Genomic DNA, 16,760 nt, shown 5'->3' on the forward strand with positions numbered 1-16,760 from the left:
CACATCTTGTTTTATCGCACTTTATTGTGCTCACAGACATTGTGTTTTTATAAATTGAAGGCAAGACCCTCAACCAGCAAAAAGATTATGACTTACTGAAGGCTCAGATGATGAGCATGTTTTAGCAACAAAACATTTTATAAATTAAGGTATGTACATTATTTTTTTTAGACATAAGGCTATTGCGCTCAATAAACTATTGTATAGTTTAACACAACTTTCACATGGACTGAGGAACCAAAAAAATTGTATGACTCACTTTCCTGAAATATTGGCTCTATGGCAGTGGTCTGGAGCCGAATGCGCAATGACTACGGCGTATGCCTGTACCACAGACTGGGAAGCTGAAACAAGAAATTGATTGTCTCACAGCTGTGGAGGCTGGAGGACCGAGTGTAAGGTGCCCTCGGGTGGGTTTCTCCGAGGGTGTGAGGGAGTATATTCCAGGCCTCTCCCCTAGCTACGGGGGGTTTGCGGGTGATCTCTGGGATTCCATGGCTTGTAGAAGCATCACCCTGATCTCTGTCTTCATGTTCAGACTCTGCATGTCTGAGTCTCAAGATTCCCTTTTTATAAGGACACCAGTCACCTGGGATTAGGGCCTAATGACCTCATTTTCACTTGATCATCTCTGCAAAGACCGGATCTCCAAATAAGGTCACATTCTAAGGTACTCCGGGTTAGGCCCTCAACAGGAATTTTGGAGGGGACACAATCCAACCCATTACCAGGCACAACTGAATCGACCACTGTGAGCTACACCCCCTGGAGTCGTGCGGGGAGCTGCCGTGACCACAGGGGAGTGTTTCAAGTCTCTGAGCCAGAGTTTGCTCCTCTTTACCATGGATAAAATGATGACAATAAGGAAGCCGACCTCCGACGTCACGATGAGGACTGGATGACATAATGCTTTTCAAGTGGCCCATGGGAACGTGCTTGATAAAATGCCAGGTGTCTTTCTACATGTACCCAGTGTCAGGTTATCCAGACACCTTTCATCGCCACCGTGTCGGTGAATCCAAGAGAAACTATGCAGCTGTAATCCCAGAGACCTGGGAAGCCCTCCCAAACACCACAAACCTCCGCCTATAATTGCCCATTTCTCGGCAGGATCCACCAGACTGGCCTGTAGGTTCCTCAAAGGCAGCAACTGTGCCACATACATGCCCAAGCCTCCCCCCCGACCCACTATCTTCTGGGCCTAAGGGCGCATCTGCTATGCACTTAACAAATGCCCTCTAGAAGAATGAATGAACAGGAATATTAACAGGACATTAACAGTAAAGGTATCTTTAACAGACATTTTAATCAGACCTGGGAAACAGAATATGTAGCCCAAACTATGCACAAGACAACATTTCTACTCAGGTGATCATTAACATAAAACATATATTCGTTGTACACCCACGTTTACAGCACATTATTCACCACAGCCAGAAGGTTGAAGCAAACCAAGTATCCACTGATGAATGACTGGATAAACAAAATGTGATACGTACTTACAGTGGAATATTACCCAGCCTTAAAAAGCAAGGAAATTCTGACATGTGCTACATGGAAGAAATGTGAGGACATTATGCTAGCAAGTGCAATAAGCCAGTCACAAGGGACAAACATTGTATGATTCCTCCTGTAGAATGACAGTTTCCAGGGGCAGTGGGGATGAGGAAATGAGTTAATGTTGTGGGGATTCAGCACAAGTCAGCCTACCATGTGCCTCTGCGGTGTGCAAATGTTTTGAGCTGAGGGCAACTTTAGCCTCAGGCCCAAGAGAGCCTTCTGCCCCTCCCTTAACTACCTAAAAGAATGTCAATTAGGGGCCTTGTCCATAATAAGAGATTATCAGACATAAATCCACCTATAGGGCAGGGCCAACTTCTATTTACTAAACACCTGCTCGTATCACCCTGCAATGACCCTCTGAAGCCCCCAAGGCACTGTACCTCATCCCCAGCTCAAAATGTCTTATACATGTTCACTTTCTGTCTCTGAACCTCTCATGCATGTGGGGTCTCTGACTCTCACATATGCAGGGCACCTATACATATGCATGTATTAAATTTGGTTATTTTCTCTTGCTAATTTGTCTCCTGTCTATTTGATTAGTTGTGTCTGTTAGACCAGCCAGAAGAAACTTAAAGGTAGAGGAAAGTTTCTTCCTCCCCCACAGTGTTTAATGAGTACAAAGTTTCAGTTAAGGAAGATGAAAAAGTTCTGGAGATGGTGGCAGTGATGGCTGCACAACACTGTGAAGGTGCTTAATGCCAAAGAAAGGTACACTTAAAAAAGGTTGAAATGGTAAATTTTAATGATACGAATAATTCACCACAATAAAAAATATAAATTTTAAATGAAATATATGCATTCATATTTTTAGTACCTTTAGAAGTTTGAAGAGCTAAAACAAGGTTTTATAGACATAAAAGGAATCTGCTGGTCCAAACTTTGAACCGAAAACAGTTCCTTTGCTACTTCTCTCAACATCCCAAAATTCAATCACAAAAACACTGCTTTGTGTTTCTAATTAATTTTACTTAGATTATAACAATTTTGCTTATTTAAAACTTCAAAGTTCCAGGAAAGGAATTCTTTTCTGACCTATTAAAAAAGACTTTGAAGTATGTTTGGGGGAAAATGATTCACCTTATAGCACAGAACAAAATATCTTTGAGAAAGAAATACTGTAACTCATGGATTACTATAAACATAACATTATTGATACACTGCTAATGTTAAGAGAAATTAAATGCCATACTCACTTGGGGCCATTTAATGGAAAAGGAAATTTAATAATTTCCTCTCATCTTTATCTAAAGTTTAACTCAGTAAGTTTTCCCCCACATTAAAATTATATTTTATATAAAATATTGTAAATTTAAGAGATGTCCAAACCTATAAAGAATTTATATAAGAGTTTATTTGAGCCAAACTGATGACACTGCCAGGAAGCAATATGTCAAATGTTCCAGATAATACATTCCGCAGTTTCTTTTATTCATTGGAAATTAAGGAGGGTACATAAGGAAGAATACAAGGTATGATTAAAAAAATATATAGTGAATGTTTAAGTTTTAAAAAATTATTACAGTAAAAGACACATTTCCCTCTCAAAATACTCCCCCTCGCTTCAAATGTACTTATCCCATCATTCTTGTCACTTTCTGAAGCAGTTCTGGAAGTCTTCTTTCATGAGTGTCTTTAGTTACACTGTTGTGGCTGCCTCGATGTCCTGAATCAATTCAAAACATTTACCTTTCATGGTCATTTTCACTTTAGGGAAGAGCCAAAAGTCGCATGATGCCAGATCCGGTGAAGAAGGTGAATGAGGACACACCGTAATGTTCTCATTTGACAGAAATTGCTGTACCAGAAGCGATGTGTGACAAGGAGCCTTTCCATTGTGATCACAAAATACAGTGAATGCTGCTGCCGAGTGCCATCCAACGGAAAGGCAGGGATCTTCAAAACAGGAAGTGTACATCAAACCTTAGTAACAGTGTGAGACAAGTTTCAACTTACTCAGTGCAGCCAGTTGGGTGTGAGCTACGGTTGAGACAATGTGTGTTTTACAGTGTGCTGTAAATTATCCTCCATCATGACAACGCTCCATGTCACACATCGCTTCTGATAACAGCAACTTCTGTCAAATAAAAACATTTTGGTGTGTCCTCATCCACCTTATTCATCTGATCTGGCACCGTGAAACTTTTGGCTCTTCCCTGAAGTGAAAATGATTCAGGACATCGAGGCAGCCACGACAGCACAATTAAAGACACTCATGAAAGAAGACATCCAGAACTGCTTCAGAAAGTAGCCAGAACAATGAGGTAACAATGGGATAACAATAGTGTGTTCGAAGTGAAACGGAGTATTTTGCGGGAGATTAATGGCAATGTGTCTTTTACTGTAATAATATTTTTTTATTTAAACATTCACCCTATTGTTTGATCACACCTCATACATGAAGGTGGGAGAAAGCAAGGTGGGGACTGGATTACAGGATAGTTAACAAAAGTATGTGCTCTCTTGTGGGTGGTTACACCTTCCAGGGGTATTGCTTCTGGCATTTCAAAGGTGTATTAACCTAGATGCTCAAGACCAATGGACAGGGCTTGCTTAAAAACCTTTCACGAAAGAAGTTACAGGCCTGGGGCATGAATGCCCACATGACCTGCCCAATTATAAATGTACGATTTATTACAGCACCCTTTTTTCATCCACAATATAGTTATTAAATCAATTTTATACCACTCACAAAAGCCTCACCATGAACCTATATTAAACAAAAAAGAAAGCATCCATTACACTCACAGCATGCCCTGCTAGGAGTTTGGGATTTTGTACTCCAGTCCTAAAAGCACTCTGTGATATTACTTACAGTAAGAAATACACATTTAGTCTTCATCCTTAGTCTTGGTACAGAGCCCCCAAAACCCTTCAGATTTCCTAAGTGAAGAGAGTGATAAAGGTGTCTTTGCTATGTTAAAGAGGCAATTTTTGGAAAGCCTCTAAGTAAACTAAGAAGGAGAGCTGGTTGCCAAGGAACCAACCAGGGATTAGGGACTTGGAATTTTTAGTCCCATCTCTTCACCTCAAGGGAGGGGAGAGGGGCTAGAGATTCCATCACCAATGGCCATGGAATTCGGGAATCATACTTATGAAGTGAAGCCTCCACAAAAATCCCTGAACTATGGGATTCTGAGGGATTCTAGCCTGGTGACTCTGCAGATATCTGAGGAGAGTGGCATGCTCAGACAGCATGGAAGCTCCTCTACCCTCCCCATACACCCTGTCCTACACATCTCTTTCACCTGGCTATTCCTGAGTAATATCCTTTTATAATAAACCAGTAGTCTCGTAAGTAAAATGTGTCTTTAAGTTCTGTGAGCCGCTCTAGCAAATTAAACAAATCCGAAGAAGGCGTGCATCATGGGAATGTGCACTCTATAGCTGGTTGGTCAGAAGCACAGGTGACAACTTGAATTTGAGATTGGCATCAGAGGTGGGCTTGGGGACATCTTGTAGGACTGACCTGTGGAAGACGACACTATCTCCAGGTAAATAGTGTCAGAATTCAGTTGAATTGTATGTACGTTGCCCAGAAAGAAAATTGCTTGATGATGTTGGAAAACCCATAATCGGAACTGGTATCAGAATCTACACCCTTAGGCTCAGTGTCCCCAAGGACCTGTCATAAGACTTCTGCTTTCATTTCAAACTAACCTACTCAATACTCCGCCATTCAATCCTTCTTCATCTTTTTAAATTAGTGAGGATAATCTGTTTACAATTTCACCATATCAAAGTTATCCAGTTTTTCAAATTAGCCAATTAGCACATTTATTTTTCATGCTAATTATAGACTGAAAAACTGAAAAATTCATTTTTCTTTTCCCTGTATTATTGGTTTTCAATTGTAATGATACATAATTTTAAAAAGAATTCTGAATCTTAAAGAAACACTCACCATTAAGTTTAGTCTCTTAATCAAAACTAATAACTCTGTTTTCTTTATATTACTTAATCAAAGAAAGGTAAGCCCTAGGGCTGGAATGAGAGTACATATTAAATGTGGTTTTCCTCCCCATCTTTTCAAAGGTAAGTTGACACAAACAAGTCCTTCGAAGTCCAGGAGGTTGTAACATAGCATCTCCACAGCAATCCGGACAGCTTGAGCAGATGACGTCTATCAGGTGAAAGATTAAAATGTGAAGAGATCTCCACGGTAAGGGGAAAACTGTAATATTTTCTGATAGGCTAAAATGCTGGTCTCCACTCCCAATCGGTGCCAAGTATAAGAAAGGCCTTTTCCCAAGAGATTTCATTTTATTCCTTCACTCCTGAGCACACACAGGGCAGGAGAGGGAGTCTCTCTCTCTCCTTCCATGTCTTCTACCCACGACTCTTCTGATTCCCAACCTGCGCTTACACTGCTCATCTTCCTGCAAGTGGCGGAGTTGTGTGGATTTTTAGAAGGAAGGCAGGGAAAAGAGGGGGGTTTTTTACGAAAATAAAGCCTTTCTGATTATAGTTAGTGATAGTACTACCAAACCCAATAACTACTATTTACTGATCATTTAGGGCACAGTGCTGAGATGATGTGCATGAGTTCAGTTAACCCTCAGTGTAACTCTGGGAGTAAGTGCTGTGCTGTCCCCACTCTGCAGACGAGGAAGCTGAGGTACAGGGAAATGTCATCAAATTTAAGAACCAACAATTTTTTGCACCACTTTACATACCATTGGGGAAAACCTGCCAATCAATCTATGACACAAGTGTAAAACACACTCAGATTTCAGAGATGTTGAAATGTAAAGAAGAAAAGTGTGTCTTACTATAAAATATGTACTTTGCACAAGATCACAAACCTACTAAAGTGCTCAAAGCAAGATTTGAACCCAGGCAGTCTGGTTCCAATCCTGGTTTATGCCCAGTATCTCGGCATAATTATTAACAGTGCTCCTCTTTACTCCCAAACGTGATCCAGGTTTAAGGATAAAAATAAGGTCTTGCTACTCGTGGTCTGAGTGAAAAGAACCCTCCCCGTGGTCCCAGCGAATGGCTCCAGGGACAACGACGTGAGAGCCTGCAGCCTCTGCAGGTGGCTTGCAGGAGCTCTGCCCAGTGGACCAGCTCCTTACTGAGTGGTGGCAAAAGGAGCCAAACAAATTCACTTTGGGGAACTCAAAGTGAAGGAGAACCAAGAGAAGTTGGGTTATTTCAACCCAGACTGTATCGTTCCCAGCAAAGCTGAGGAAGCGTCCCAGGCCTGTATGAAATCTGCTGTCTACATTTGGTTGGAAACACTCACTTGGCTATTTAAACGGATGAGCTGATTTCCCATGACATCCTATTTTCCCACTTAATATTTCTCTCCTGAGAATTACTTTATACTGTGATCAAAAGAAAATGGCCTAAAACAAGGCCTATTGCTATCACCTTCACTTCTGGTAAATTAGTCTAGCACAGACCAGAAAAGTGAATAGTAATAGAATCTTCAGAAATTTAAAGGAAATAAAGCAACCACAAACATGCAGACATGGAGAAAAGAAGACAGGTTAGCAGCAGCTCATGAAGGACAGAAAATATCCTGGTGCTCTAAATGGATCAGGCCACCCCACCAACACTGCATGCAGAGCCTCACTCCCGGGGTAACTGTGCTCCAAGACCTCCCACCTCAGCCACAGGTGGAAGGATGGAGATGAATACCTTAAACAAAACCAGCCCATCTTTCAGCTGCCCAGTGACCCAGGCCTGAGTGCAAAAGGATGAAACAGACCAATGCTATTTTCTTATTATTAGGACCATAACTTTCTGGGACACAGAAGCTGGATGGTGTGTTGGAGGCAGGAGGCTAGAGTGGGCATGGGAATAGACAAAATCGTGTGCAGGTAGAAGTTAGAAAGAGATGTTCCCATGAGCAAGCGACCAGTTAACAGAACAGACAAGGCACGTGGAGAAGCCAACACCAAGGAAGATTAGTCCTGAGTTCCAGTATGTGCCCCTTTCGATAAATCTTTTTTTTCCCTTGAGGTAAGTACAAGCAGGTCTCCTCACACTCGCTCGCTCAGGGACAGTAGTCTTTCTCACCTTTTTGCTATATGACAGAGAACATGAGTGGCCAGCAATGGGGACACAGCAGGGAAATCATGTGTCCTGTGCAGTCTATTTCCTTAATAATGCCAGTCTTTCCCTCCTGTCCCCACTGCCACCATTTAGTCCATTTTAGTCCATCGCTTTCATATCTCTGTTTTATCTGTTTTCCAGGAACATTCTTGGTTTCGTTACACCTGTTGTCCTGGTGTAATTATTCACAGTGCTCAATTCACACTCAAAAGTATCCCAATTTGGCAATAAAGTATGTGTTCACCCTAATTTTAGTCCAAGCCTCCATCTTCTCCCATTTTATGTACCATTGGAGGGAACAAATATATATATACAAATATAAATATATATATATATGTATCTATCAACCAATCTATGACACAATCTATGACACAAATATATATATATATATACACATACATATATATGTGTGTGTGTGTGTGTATATATATATATATATATATATATATATATAATCTGTCAACCAATCTATGACACAAGTGTACAAACACATTCAGTTTTCAGAGATGTTGAAATCTGAAAAAGAAGAAAGTGAGTCTTGTAATAAAATGAGTCTCAGAGAACACAAAGGTGATCCTTGCTGAAGACAAGATGTAAACCCAGGCAGTCTGACTCCAGCCCTGGTTAATGCCTATTATCCTGGCATAATTATTAATGTGACTAAGTCATTGCAACAGCCTCCCAAGTGATCTCCCATCTTTCATTCCTCCAACCCTCTTCCCACTACACGCAGAAAGAGTACTCTAAAACATAACACTGCCCCTGCCACCCCACCATCTAAAACTCTTCAGTGGGTCCCCACCACCCTCAATAGCAAACCTCAACTCCATTAACAGACTTGCAAGCATCAGAATTTTGCCCCTGCTGACATCCCCAACCTTATCTCTCACTGTTCCCCCACCTCAAACTCCGCAAGGCAGCCTCCTAGATGCCTCAGTGCCCTGGAGTCACAACCCTGGAACTAAGCCCAGAATGGAAACGGGACAAGCACATGGAGAAAGGGACAGGGGTAGAAAAAGAGATGCCAGCCCCCAACCCCAGCTCACAAGACCCCAGCTTCTACAGACCTATGCTTTGTACTCTGCCATGTCTCCAATAACAATTCATGCAAATCCCTCCCATTTAAAAAGAAGTTTTAGAGGTAAATGTTAGAAATCAATGCCTTCATGACTAGTGCCTATGTGCTATTCACTTGGAGTCATTTCTAGAAAAAGGCAAAAGCTGGCCACAGAAGTCTGAAGTCAGGAGGCCAGGACACTCTCCCCTCCATTACCATCACCCAAAGTCCACCCTGCAAAGGCAATGCAATTTCACAGGTTCTCCAGTGTTCCTGAAATCCTAAAGGCAGCACTTTGCACTGGGTTGACAGACTCTAGGGAATGTGCCAGTTGTCCTCTGGAACATGTTGTGACCACAGTCTATTATTTACATGTCCCCTCACCTCACATCTTTGATGCACATGAGGTCCAGAAGCCATCACGACTAAGTCAACAGCAAGATGTGCAACCATTTCTGGAATGAGCAACATCCAGGATGGGGCAATTGAGCTCCCCGTGTGACCCTCCCCTCTGCTAGCTTGGGCCTCACCAACCTTTACCCATCTGTGGAATAGTGAAGATGACTGGCACCCCGGAGGCAGGCCTCTGTGCCTCAGGTGCCACAGGTGTCCCAGGTGTAAACTGAGGATAACCACCTCTGTCTCACATGGTGGTTGCAAGGACTAAATGAAATAAAACATATGGAAACCCCAAACCATATGCCCCTGAGACGGCAGCAAATAATAAATGTTTATCAAAGCTGGAAAAGGAAAATTATTCTAGCTTAATAAGTCTTTAAAAATGCAAGTAAATTTAGCTTCAAATTCACTGCAAGAGAAATAACCACTATGGGCCCACAGCTAATCATAATGCCCAATGTCATATATATCTTCTTATTTAACCTTTGCAACCATCTGTGAGAATTATCCTCTTTCAGAAAACAATACATTGAGGTTTGGTCAAGTTCAATACTTTGCAGAGCAAGAAACTGGCAGACTCAGAATATGAACTTAGTTCTGTCTGAGTGCAGAACTCATTTCCTTTCTCCTCTGTCACTGTTTCCCAGACCCCAAAGCCAGAAGGAGGGAGTCGGGTAAGGGCCTGGAGAGGATAACTGTCCAGTGGCGATTAGTACAGCTGAATCAGCACCGCCCAAAGGACCAAAGGTGCCTGGCACTTGGGGGAAAGGTAAGCAGTCTGCGTAACTAGATGTCAGCCCAAACAGGATCCTGCGGCAATCCAGCTTAATCTTTTAATAGCTTAAGGGGCTTATCAGCATGAGGAAAGTGACTAGTTCACAGTATGATTTTAAGCAAGTGACTGTGACTCCTCATGCCTGTTCCCTTATATGCAACATGAAGGCAACACAATCTCTCTTGCAGTAATGTATGGGTTAAAGAAATAATACACAGAAGTAATTTTACACAGCGTGTGTCACATGAAATGAATGGTCCTATTATTATGAAAGCTCTTTCACAACTGGACTTTCTACAGCCCCTTCCTCCCTCGCTTGCCTAAACCATATGCATCAAACCTCAACCTCTCCTATTAGTCACCAGCCTCTCACTTCTCTATGTACCACGCTCACTCATTTAGACCACAAAAGCTTACTGAATACCTAGTCAAGGCCCGCTGGGGAAAACACCATGCGTAAGAAAAATCTGCCCTCACAGAGCTGACATTCTTACATTTGTGGGAGAGGGAGAAAGACAGACAACAAACAAACCAAAAACACACAATAAACCACCAGGTAAAGTTTTATAGAATACAATAAAGCCTGTAAGGGATAGAACGTAACCCCTGGGGCGAGGGGCAGTCAGATAATTAGGGAAAACCCTGTCTGAAGACTTACCATTGACTCAGAGAGCCTGAATGAAGGGAGAAAACAAGGCATGAGACCAGAGAAACAGTGTTTCAGACAGAGGGAACAGCAGGTGCCCCGATGCAGCAACAAGTGTGGTGTCTTAAAGGACTGGACAAAGTCTGCCGCTGCCATTCACCCTCCTCCACTGCACCTCTAGTGCTGCAGTGTAATTACTGCTTTACACATCAATTCTGCCACTAGGCTCTGAGACCCCTCAAGGGTAGGGGCTGTGTATCTCCCTTCTGCATTCACTCAGTCACACAGCACTCGTTGGTTAGTGCATCTAGATGCTCAGTATCCTCTTAAGCACTGGGTGTACAGGGAAGAACTATATCAATAATTCTCTGCCTTCGGGAGTTTACGAGGAATAGCACTGGGCATACACTAAGTGCTCAGAAAATATGTTGAGTTACGCTGGCCTGTGCCACGCTGCGCCCTGCCCTTCCTTCCTCATTTGCCTGGAAGATCCCCGCCCCTCAATTCCTCCTGCTACCTGCCTCTCCCGCTCCACACCAGACTGTCCACAATGGCTCCTAGAGCCTCCCCACATTCTCTCCCCTCGGCTTCGCATGCAGTCTACTCTACTGAACACTCTCCTCGCCTCCATCTTCACCAGACTAACTCCTGGCATCATTTCCCAAAATTTCATCAGTATATTGATTTTACCATTTGCTCAACATGCACCAGTCTCTCAAGTTCCTAAGGCAAAATGTTGCCATCAAATAACAAAAAGTGATGCATCAATGACGATTTCAGATTGAGTACTACAGAGAGCTGAAGGACAACTGATCTGAGGTTACTTGTGTAACTCCTTTCCCTTCCCAGAATACGACGTATTGCAGTGATTTTCTGGGCGCTGTGCCTACAGAATTCGGGCAGGGTACAAGGGCAGCAAAGCCCTCACCACTGTGAGTATGGCCACCCCTCACCCACCCACAAAAGGAATGTTTCATTTACAGTAAACAAAACGAATTTGGCACAGGAGCGATCAATTAGAGGTCTTCCCCACACAGAAGGTCAACAGTTTAGCATCTAAATTATTTGAGATGGATTTCCTTTTCTAACAGCAGAAATTGCAGCTGTACTTCATTGGGAAAAAAAAAGTCAGATATTTATTTTTCGAATTAAGAAGGCAGATAGGTTAAGTCACAACTTCCAGTGCAGCTTTCACAGAATCATTTAGCTGATAAGAACTTGCACGTAACCTTTAGTCCTTCATTTCTAAAAGGCACACATCCATCTTTCTCCTCCCACTTCCGGAAAGAGCAGAAAACCAAGCTGGCGCCATCCGTTTTGAAGTATACAATAGCAGGGGCATGGGTTTAAGCAGTTTCCTTCAACAATGTACATTTCTCTCCAAGATCATGGACAGATGCTCTGGGTTCTGTGAAGAACCACACAATGATTCTATAGAGAGGGCCTGTAGGGCAGTGTTTCCCACATCTCTGCTTCTCTTACAAAGGAAGAGCTCTGTGAACTTCACGCAGCCATTATGAGAGGGGAAATGTACTAAAAGGGAACGATACCGTGCATGGAATTACTATAAACCTGTTTAATTAAATTCGGCGCCCTCAGCCCTGTGGATTTCCCTATGATGTGACCAGTGGAATGGTCTCTGCCCACCAGGGCTGTGCCTGCTGTTACACTGCCATGTTCCACAGTGCCCTGTGCTCCTGGCTGACTATCTGCTTACAGCAACATGGCCCATCAACCAGAATCTGCGGGTGGGAGAAAACGCCTAACAATGCAGATCTTTACTGGAGTGTTAAGGTCACTGACCAACACTACCCCCCCTCCCAAGTTTCAAGACCAGTCTAGATTTGTAATAGAACGCACAGTGCAGTAATGAAATGCCTGATCTTCCGAGGCCAGGATTGCAATTCAGACCCAGCTGCTGTTTACCAGCTAAGTAACTTGGGACAAGTCACTTAACCACTCTAAGCTCTTAGAAACACCTGATCAGACCCTGGAAGTCCCCACATGCTCTGGACCCTGCTGACGCCTCAGATTATTATTAGTACCACCACTTCCCCACCTTTGACGGCCTGACATGCTGAGCTCAAGGGCCTTTGCACCTGCTGTCCTCTCTGTCTAACATGCTCTCCCCAGTTTCACCTGGCTGGCTACTTGTCATTACTCAGGTCTCAGCTCAAATGTCAAAAAGTCCCCGCCAGACCCCATAAACATCATGAGCAGTTATGTGAGTGCTACTGAATAATTCCATTTACATTAAGGACAAAAAGGAACAAACCCAGTGAACGGTGGTGTAAGTCAGGGGGCTGGTTACCCTTTTCAGGGTGGAGGTAGTGAAAGGAGATCTGGGGAACCTCTGGGTTACTACTACTAGATGAAGAACTAAATGATTCAGTTCTTCATCTGGATTTGGTTACCTGGATGTGTTCAGTTTGTGGAAACACAGCAAGTTGCTCACTTATAATATATACATTTTTATATGTATGAGTGCTTTATTACAATAAAAAAATTAACTAAAACAAAAAACAACCTTGTCAAATTGGTTTTCCTTGACCTAATCTACACCACTTTCTTGGCTAAGCTAGTCATTCTCCATCCCCTGACCCTGTTTTATTTTCTTCATAGCATTTGTCGCTGGCTGAAATCACCTTCACTATTGTTTACGTATGTACAATCCAGCCCCTTCCCCACTCCCATTAAAACAAAGTATCATGTGGCTGAGGACTTGCTGACCACCCCCAAATCTCAGCACCTGGAACAGTCCTGCTCTGATACAGGCTGAATAAAAAAATGTATGGAAAATAAGAAACAGCTAAAGTGGGTCCTTTAAGGATATAAAAGCAATCAAAAATCAAAACAGTGAAGCCAAGAGCAGAGGAAATAAAAAATGTCAATGACATTAAGCATTAGGAGATGTGTCAAATGTAATTTAACTATGGGGAGGGCCTAGAGTGTCATTCTATGTGCACCTTTGTGAGAATGGTTAACATTACTTCTGAAAGAAGGAACTGGGTCTTTTATCTCTGCACATCCAACAGTTTTGCTCAAGGCCTGGTACAAAATAGGTCTGAGCCCAGAGTGGCAACAGATTTCTGAGACACTTGGTGAAGATTAAGGTTTGTGAAAAAAGTGGGTGATATTCCATTGCAATGTCTGCCATCAGCATGGGAGTCAATAGGTACAACATCCAAGCTGGCTTAGATGAAGCAGATACCAAGAATTTGAAGAGTTCCTTGTAAGTCACAAGCAATACTCACCTATTTTGTTTTCTTTTTTTTTTTTTTTTTTACCAATTCTAAGATTCCTTTATAAAGCAAAAATGGGTAGTAGTGCTAATGTCTTGGATGTTATATAGTTACTCCTAGTATGCAGACTAACTTATATGCTGGCATAATATATTTTCAGGAGCAAATCTATATTCACAAAGCTACAGCTTGGTATAACGGAAACTTAAAAGTAAGCCTTTATTGTGGAATCAGCTCTGCCACAAACTCTCTTTATAACCTTAAACAAGTCATGGAACCTCTTTAGGCCTCAATTTTTCTACCTGTGAAATGAGCTGATTGGACTAGATGCTTGCTAATGCCCATTTTCCAGTTCTTGGACCCTATGTATTATTCTTGGCTTTAAAAAAGTATTCTCATCTTCTAAACCTTCTGTTTACAGGATAAGAAATCATCCACAAATACGTAAATCAAGCTTTACAGATGGAATGAGGTAAGAGATCCTTTCACCCAGTCTTCTTGCCAAACCAAGGGTTTATCTATCCCCCGATTCTCTAGTGTTGCGTTCAGACTCCCATTTCTTGATTGGGCAAGAAGCCCTATCATACTTCGGCTAAACACTTGGCTTTCTCTGTACAATTATTTCCTTTGCTTGAGTTTTCACTATCGTCAGCCCCATGTTTCTCATCAATTCAAGCCTAGTCATAGTTAGCACCACAATTCTTGTTTTCATCACACTTAAATAATGAATAGGACTTGATCACCTGGAGGTATTCTCCTCACTCTATTACAATAGTTATTAGTGATTTTAATTAGACAAAACCGTCATTCCTTTTGCTATCCCACCATACAGTCAAGTGCCTATTGAGAATATTACCGTAATGAGTATTAGCACCTTTTAAATTTACATTAACAAAAAGGGAGAAATGAGAAGTCAGGAAATGAAAGGAGAAAAAAAGAAAAAGGAAAAAAACTCATAGATGTCATAATTAACCAAAGCTTATAGTAACTCAAAAAATCATTAGTAGCTATCTTTAAAATTTCCTTAAAAACTGTACTATGCATATCCTGCTTAAAACTGCATGGGTGATAATTTGCATCTCTTCAATTAAAAATGGGAAAATGGACAATGGCATTGCTCTGCTGTGCCTGAGCCCCACACTGCCCTTTCTTTAAAAGGGGAGTCTATCTACAGAGAAGAATCATTGAGCGATTTCTCCAAAAGTCATCACCAACTCCTGCCTCCCCACAGGCCTTCTGACTGCTGTCACTATTGCCATCAGCAGAAGGTAAACTCTACCAGAGGCCAATTTCTAATAGCTGATATTCAGCATCCAAAAAACCGCCAGGGCTTTTATTCCCTACATATAAGCAAGGAGAAAGTGGACAGGGCCAATGCTCTTATGTGTTTTAGTGGCAGGACTGATTTTTTCATTGAAAAGAGAAGCGAGTGCGGTTCCCACTTTTCTCCTTGACCCCGCATTTCACCAACTCAGGCGCTCCCAAAGTCTACCAAAGCAGGCAGCCTGCAGAAAGTCCACGCTCTGAGGTGAGCTACTAATTAACACCAGCTAGATTAGGTCTCTAGGTAGGTTCCTCACGTGGCCTAACAATTGCGCTCAGGAATAGGGATGTCTGAAAAGCACAACTGGCAAAGCTGATACAATAAAACCTCAGGATTCCAAAACCCTGTTCGAAGAACTTTTACTGAACTTGCACGCAGAGCGTGGTGCAGAGCCAGGCGCCTTCCACGCGGGCTCGGGGAACCGACACCTGCGACAGCTGTGCGGTTCACTTTCACAGACAGGCCGGGCTGTCGTTCCCCATCGGCCCGGGCTCCACGCCCGAGAGAACGGAGGGCGCGGGAGGGCCTCGTGCGCCTCGACGCAGCACCGCGCGTCGCCTCCAGAGGTGTAGCGCCCGAGCGGTGGCGCAGCCGGGACCAGGAGAGAGACAGGAAAAGGAGGAGGGACAGGAGGACCCGGGCCAGCGGGCGCCCAGTCAGCGCCCTGCCCGCGGCCCTGCCTCGGGGCCCGCTCACCTGAGACCTGGTCGCCAGGAGCGGGGGCCGGAGCGCCAGGTCTCGCAGAAGTTTCCGCGCCTGAGCTGCCACGGGGGACGCCATCTTAAACAGGAAACCCGGCGCGGGGGAGCCGGCCAGCGAGACCGCAGGGGGAAGAGAAGGAGGGGAGGAGGCGGGCCCCGGCGGCCCCCGGGCCCGCCCCCTGCCCAGTGCTGGGGGCGGAGGGACGCGGCTGTGCCCGCGGGGCGAGCACCTGGCTGCGGTTCCAGGGCCGGTCCCCCTCCCGCGGGCGCTACGGGAGCCGCCAAGCCCTGGGTCCAACTCTGGCCCCAAGTTCGGCTTTAGCATTCAGAGGCCTGCTGGGCTTCTCTCTGTACTACTCGGGGATACTATTGTTTTGGAGCAAAAACAGATACAGAGCCCTGTGCTCACGGGGCTTAAACTGAACCGGTGGGCCAACAGACAAGCGAATATTAGTCATTGCAGTGAGTGCTCAAAAGACCGACCCCCGGGGCTGGCGCCGTCTAACAGTGGTCTAGCCCTGGGGTCACAGAGGCATGCCTAGCATAGCGATGTTTGTTTGAGCTGAGACAAGAATGAGGGAGAGGCAAGTGAATCTGGTGAGGTTGGTGGAAGCCCTTCTACATCTCATTAAGGTTTTGTTGTTGTTGTTTTGTCCTTAACTGAGGATCAATGTAAAGCTATTGAAGGAGTTTAAGCCCGGTCATCACCATAATAAGAGCAGATACTCATCTGGAGTTGACTGATTCTAAACACTATGTGTAACACAAATGACTATAGCAAAACTGCTTAATACATACCAGGTACTTTAAAATATGAACTAATTTAGGCTCCGTAGCAACCTTTCCAGTAAGCACAATGTAAAATCCACATTTTGCAGAAGAGGAAACTGAGGCACAGAGCGGTTAAGGAACTTGTTCCTGGTCACAGATTTAATAAGGAGTGGAAAAGAGATTCAAACCCATGCTATCTTCTCCACACCCCATCAAGCA

General features: G+C 43.6%; 1 protein-coding gene across 1 annotated transcript in view; it reads right to left on the minus strand.

Annotated features, from left to right (window-relative positions):
• Positions 1–16,048, minus strand: part of SUCLG2 (succinate-CoA ligase GDP-forming subunit beta) — a 253,427-nt gene extending 237,379 nt beyond the window's left edge. The window contains exon 1 of the mRNA XM_019757202.3: positions 15,766–16,048. Coding sequence (XP_019612761.2) covers positions 15,766–15,849 — 84 coding nt within the window. The 5' untranslated portion in view covers positions 15,850–16,048. The remainder of the gene's footprint in view (positions 1–15,765) is intronic.
• Between the last annotated feature and the right edge of the window lie 712 nt (positions 16,049–16,760).

This window comes from Rhinolophus sinicus, chromosome 5 (genome assembly GCF_057876585.1).
Source record: "Rhinolophus sinicus isolate RSI-liver-muscle chromosome 5, RSI-T2T, whole genome shotgun sequence".
In the NCBI taxonomy this organism is placed as follows: domain Eukaryota; kingdom Metazoa; phylum Chordata; class Mammalia; order Chiroptera; family Rhinolophidae; genus Rhinolophus; species Rhinolophus sinicus.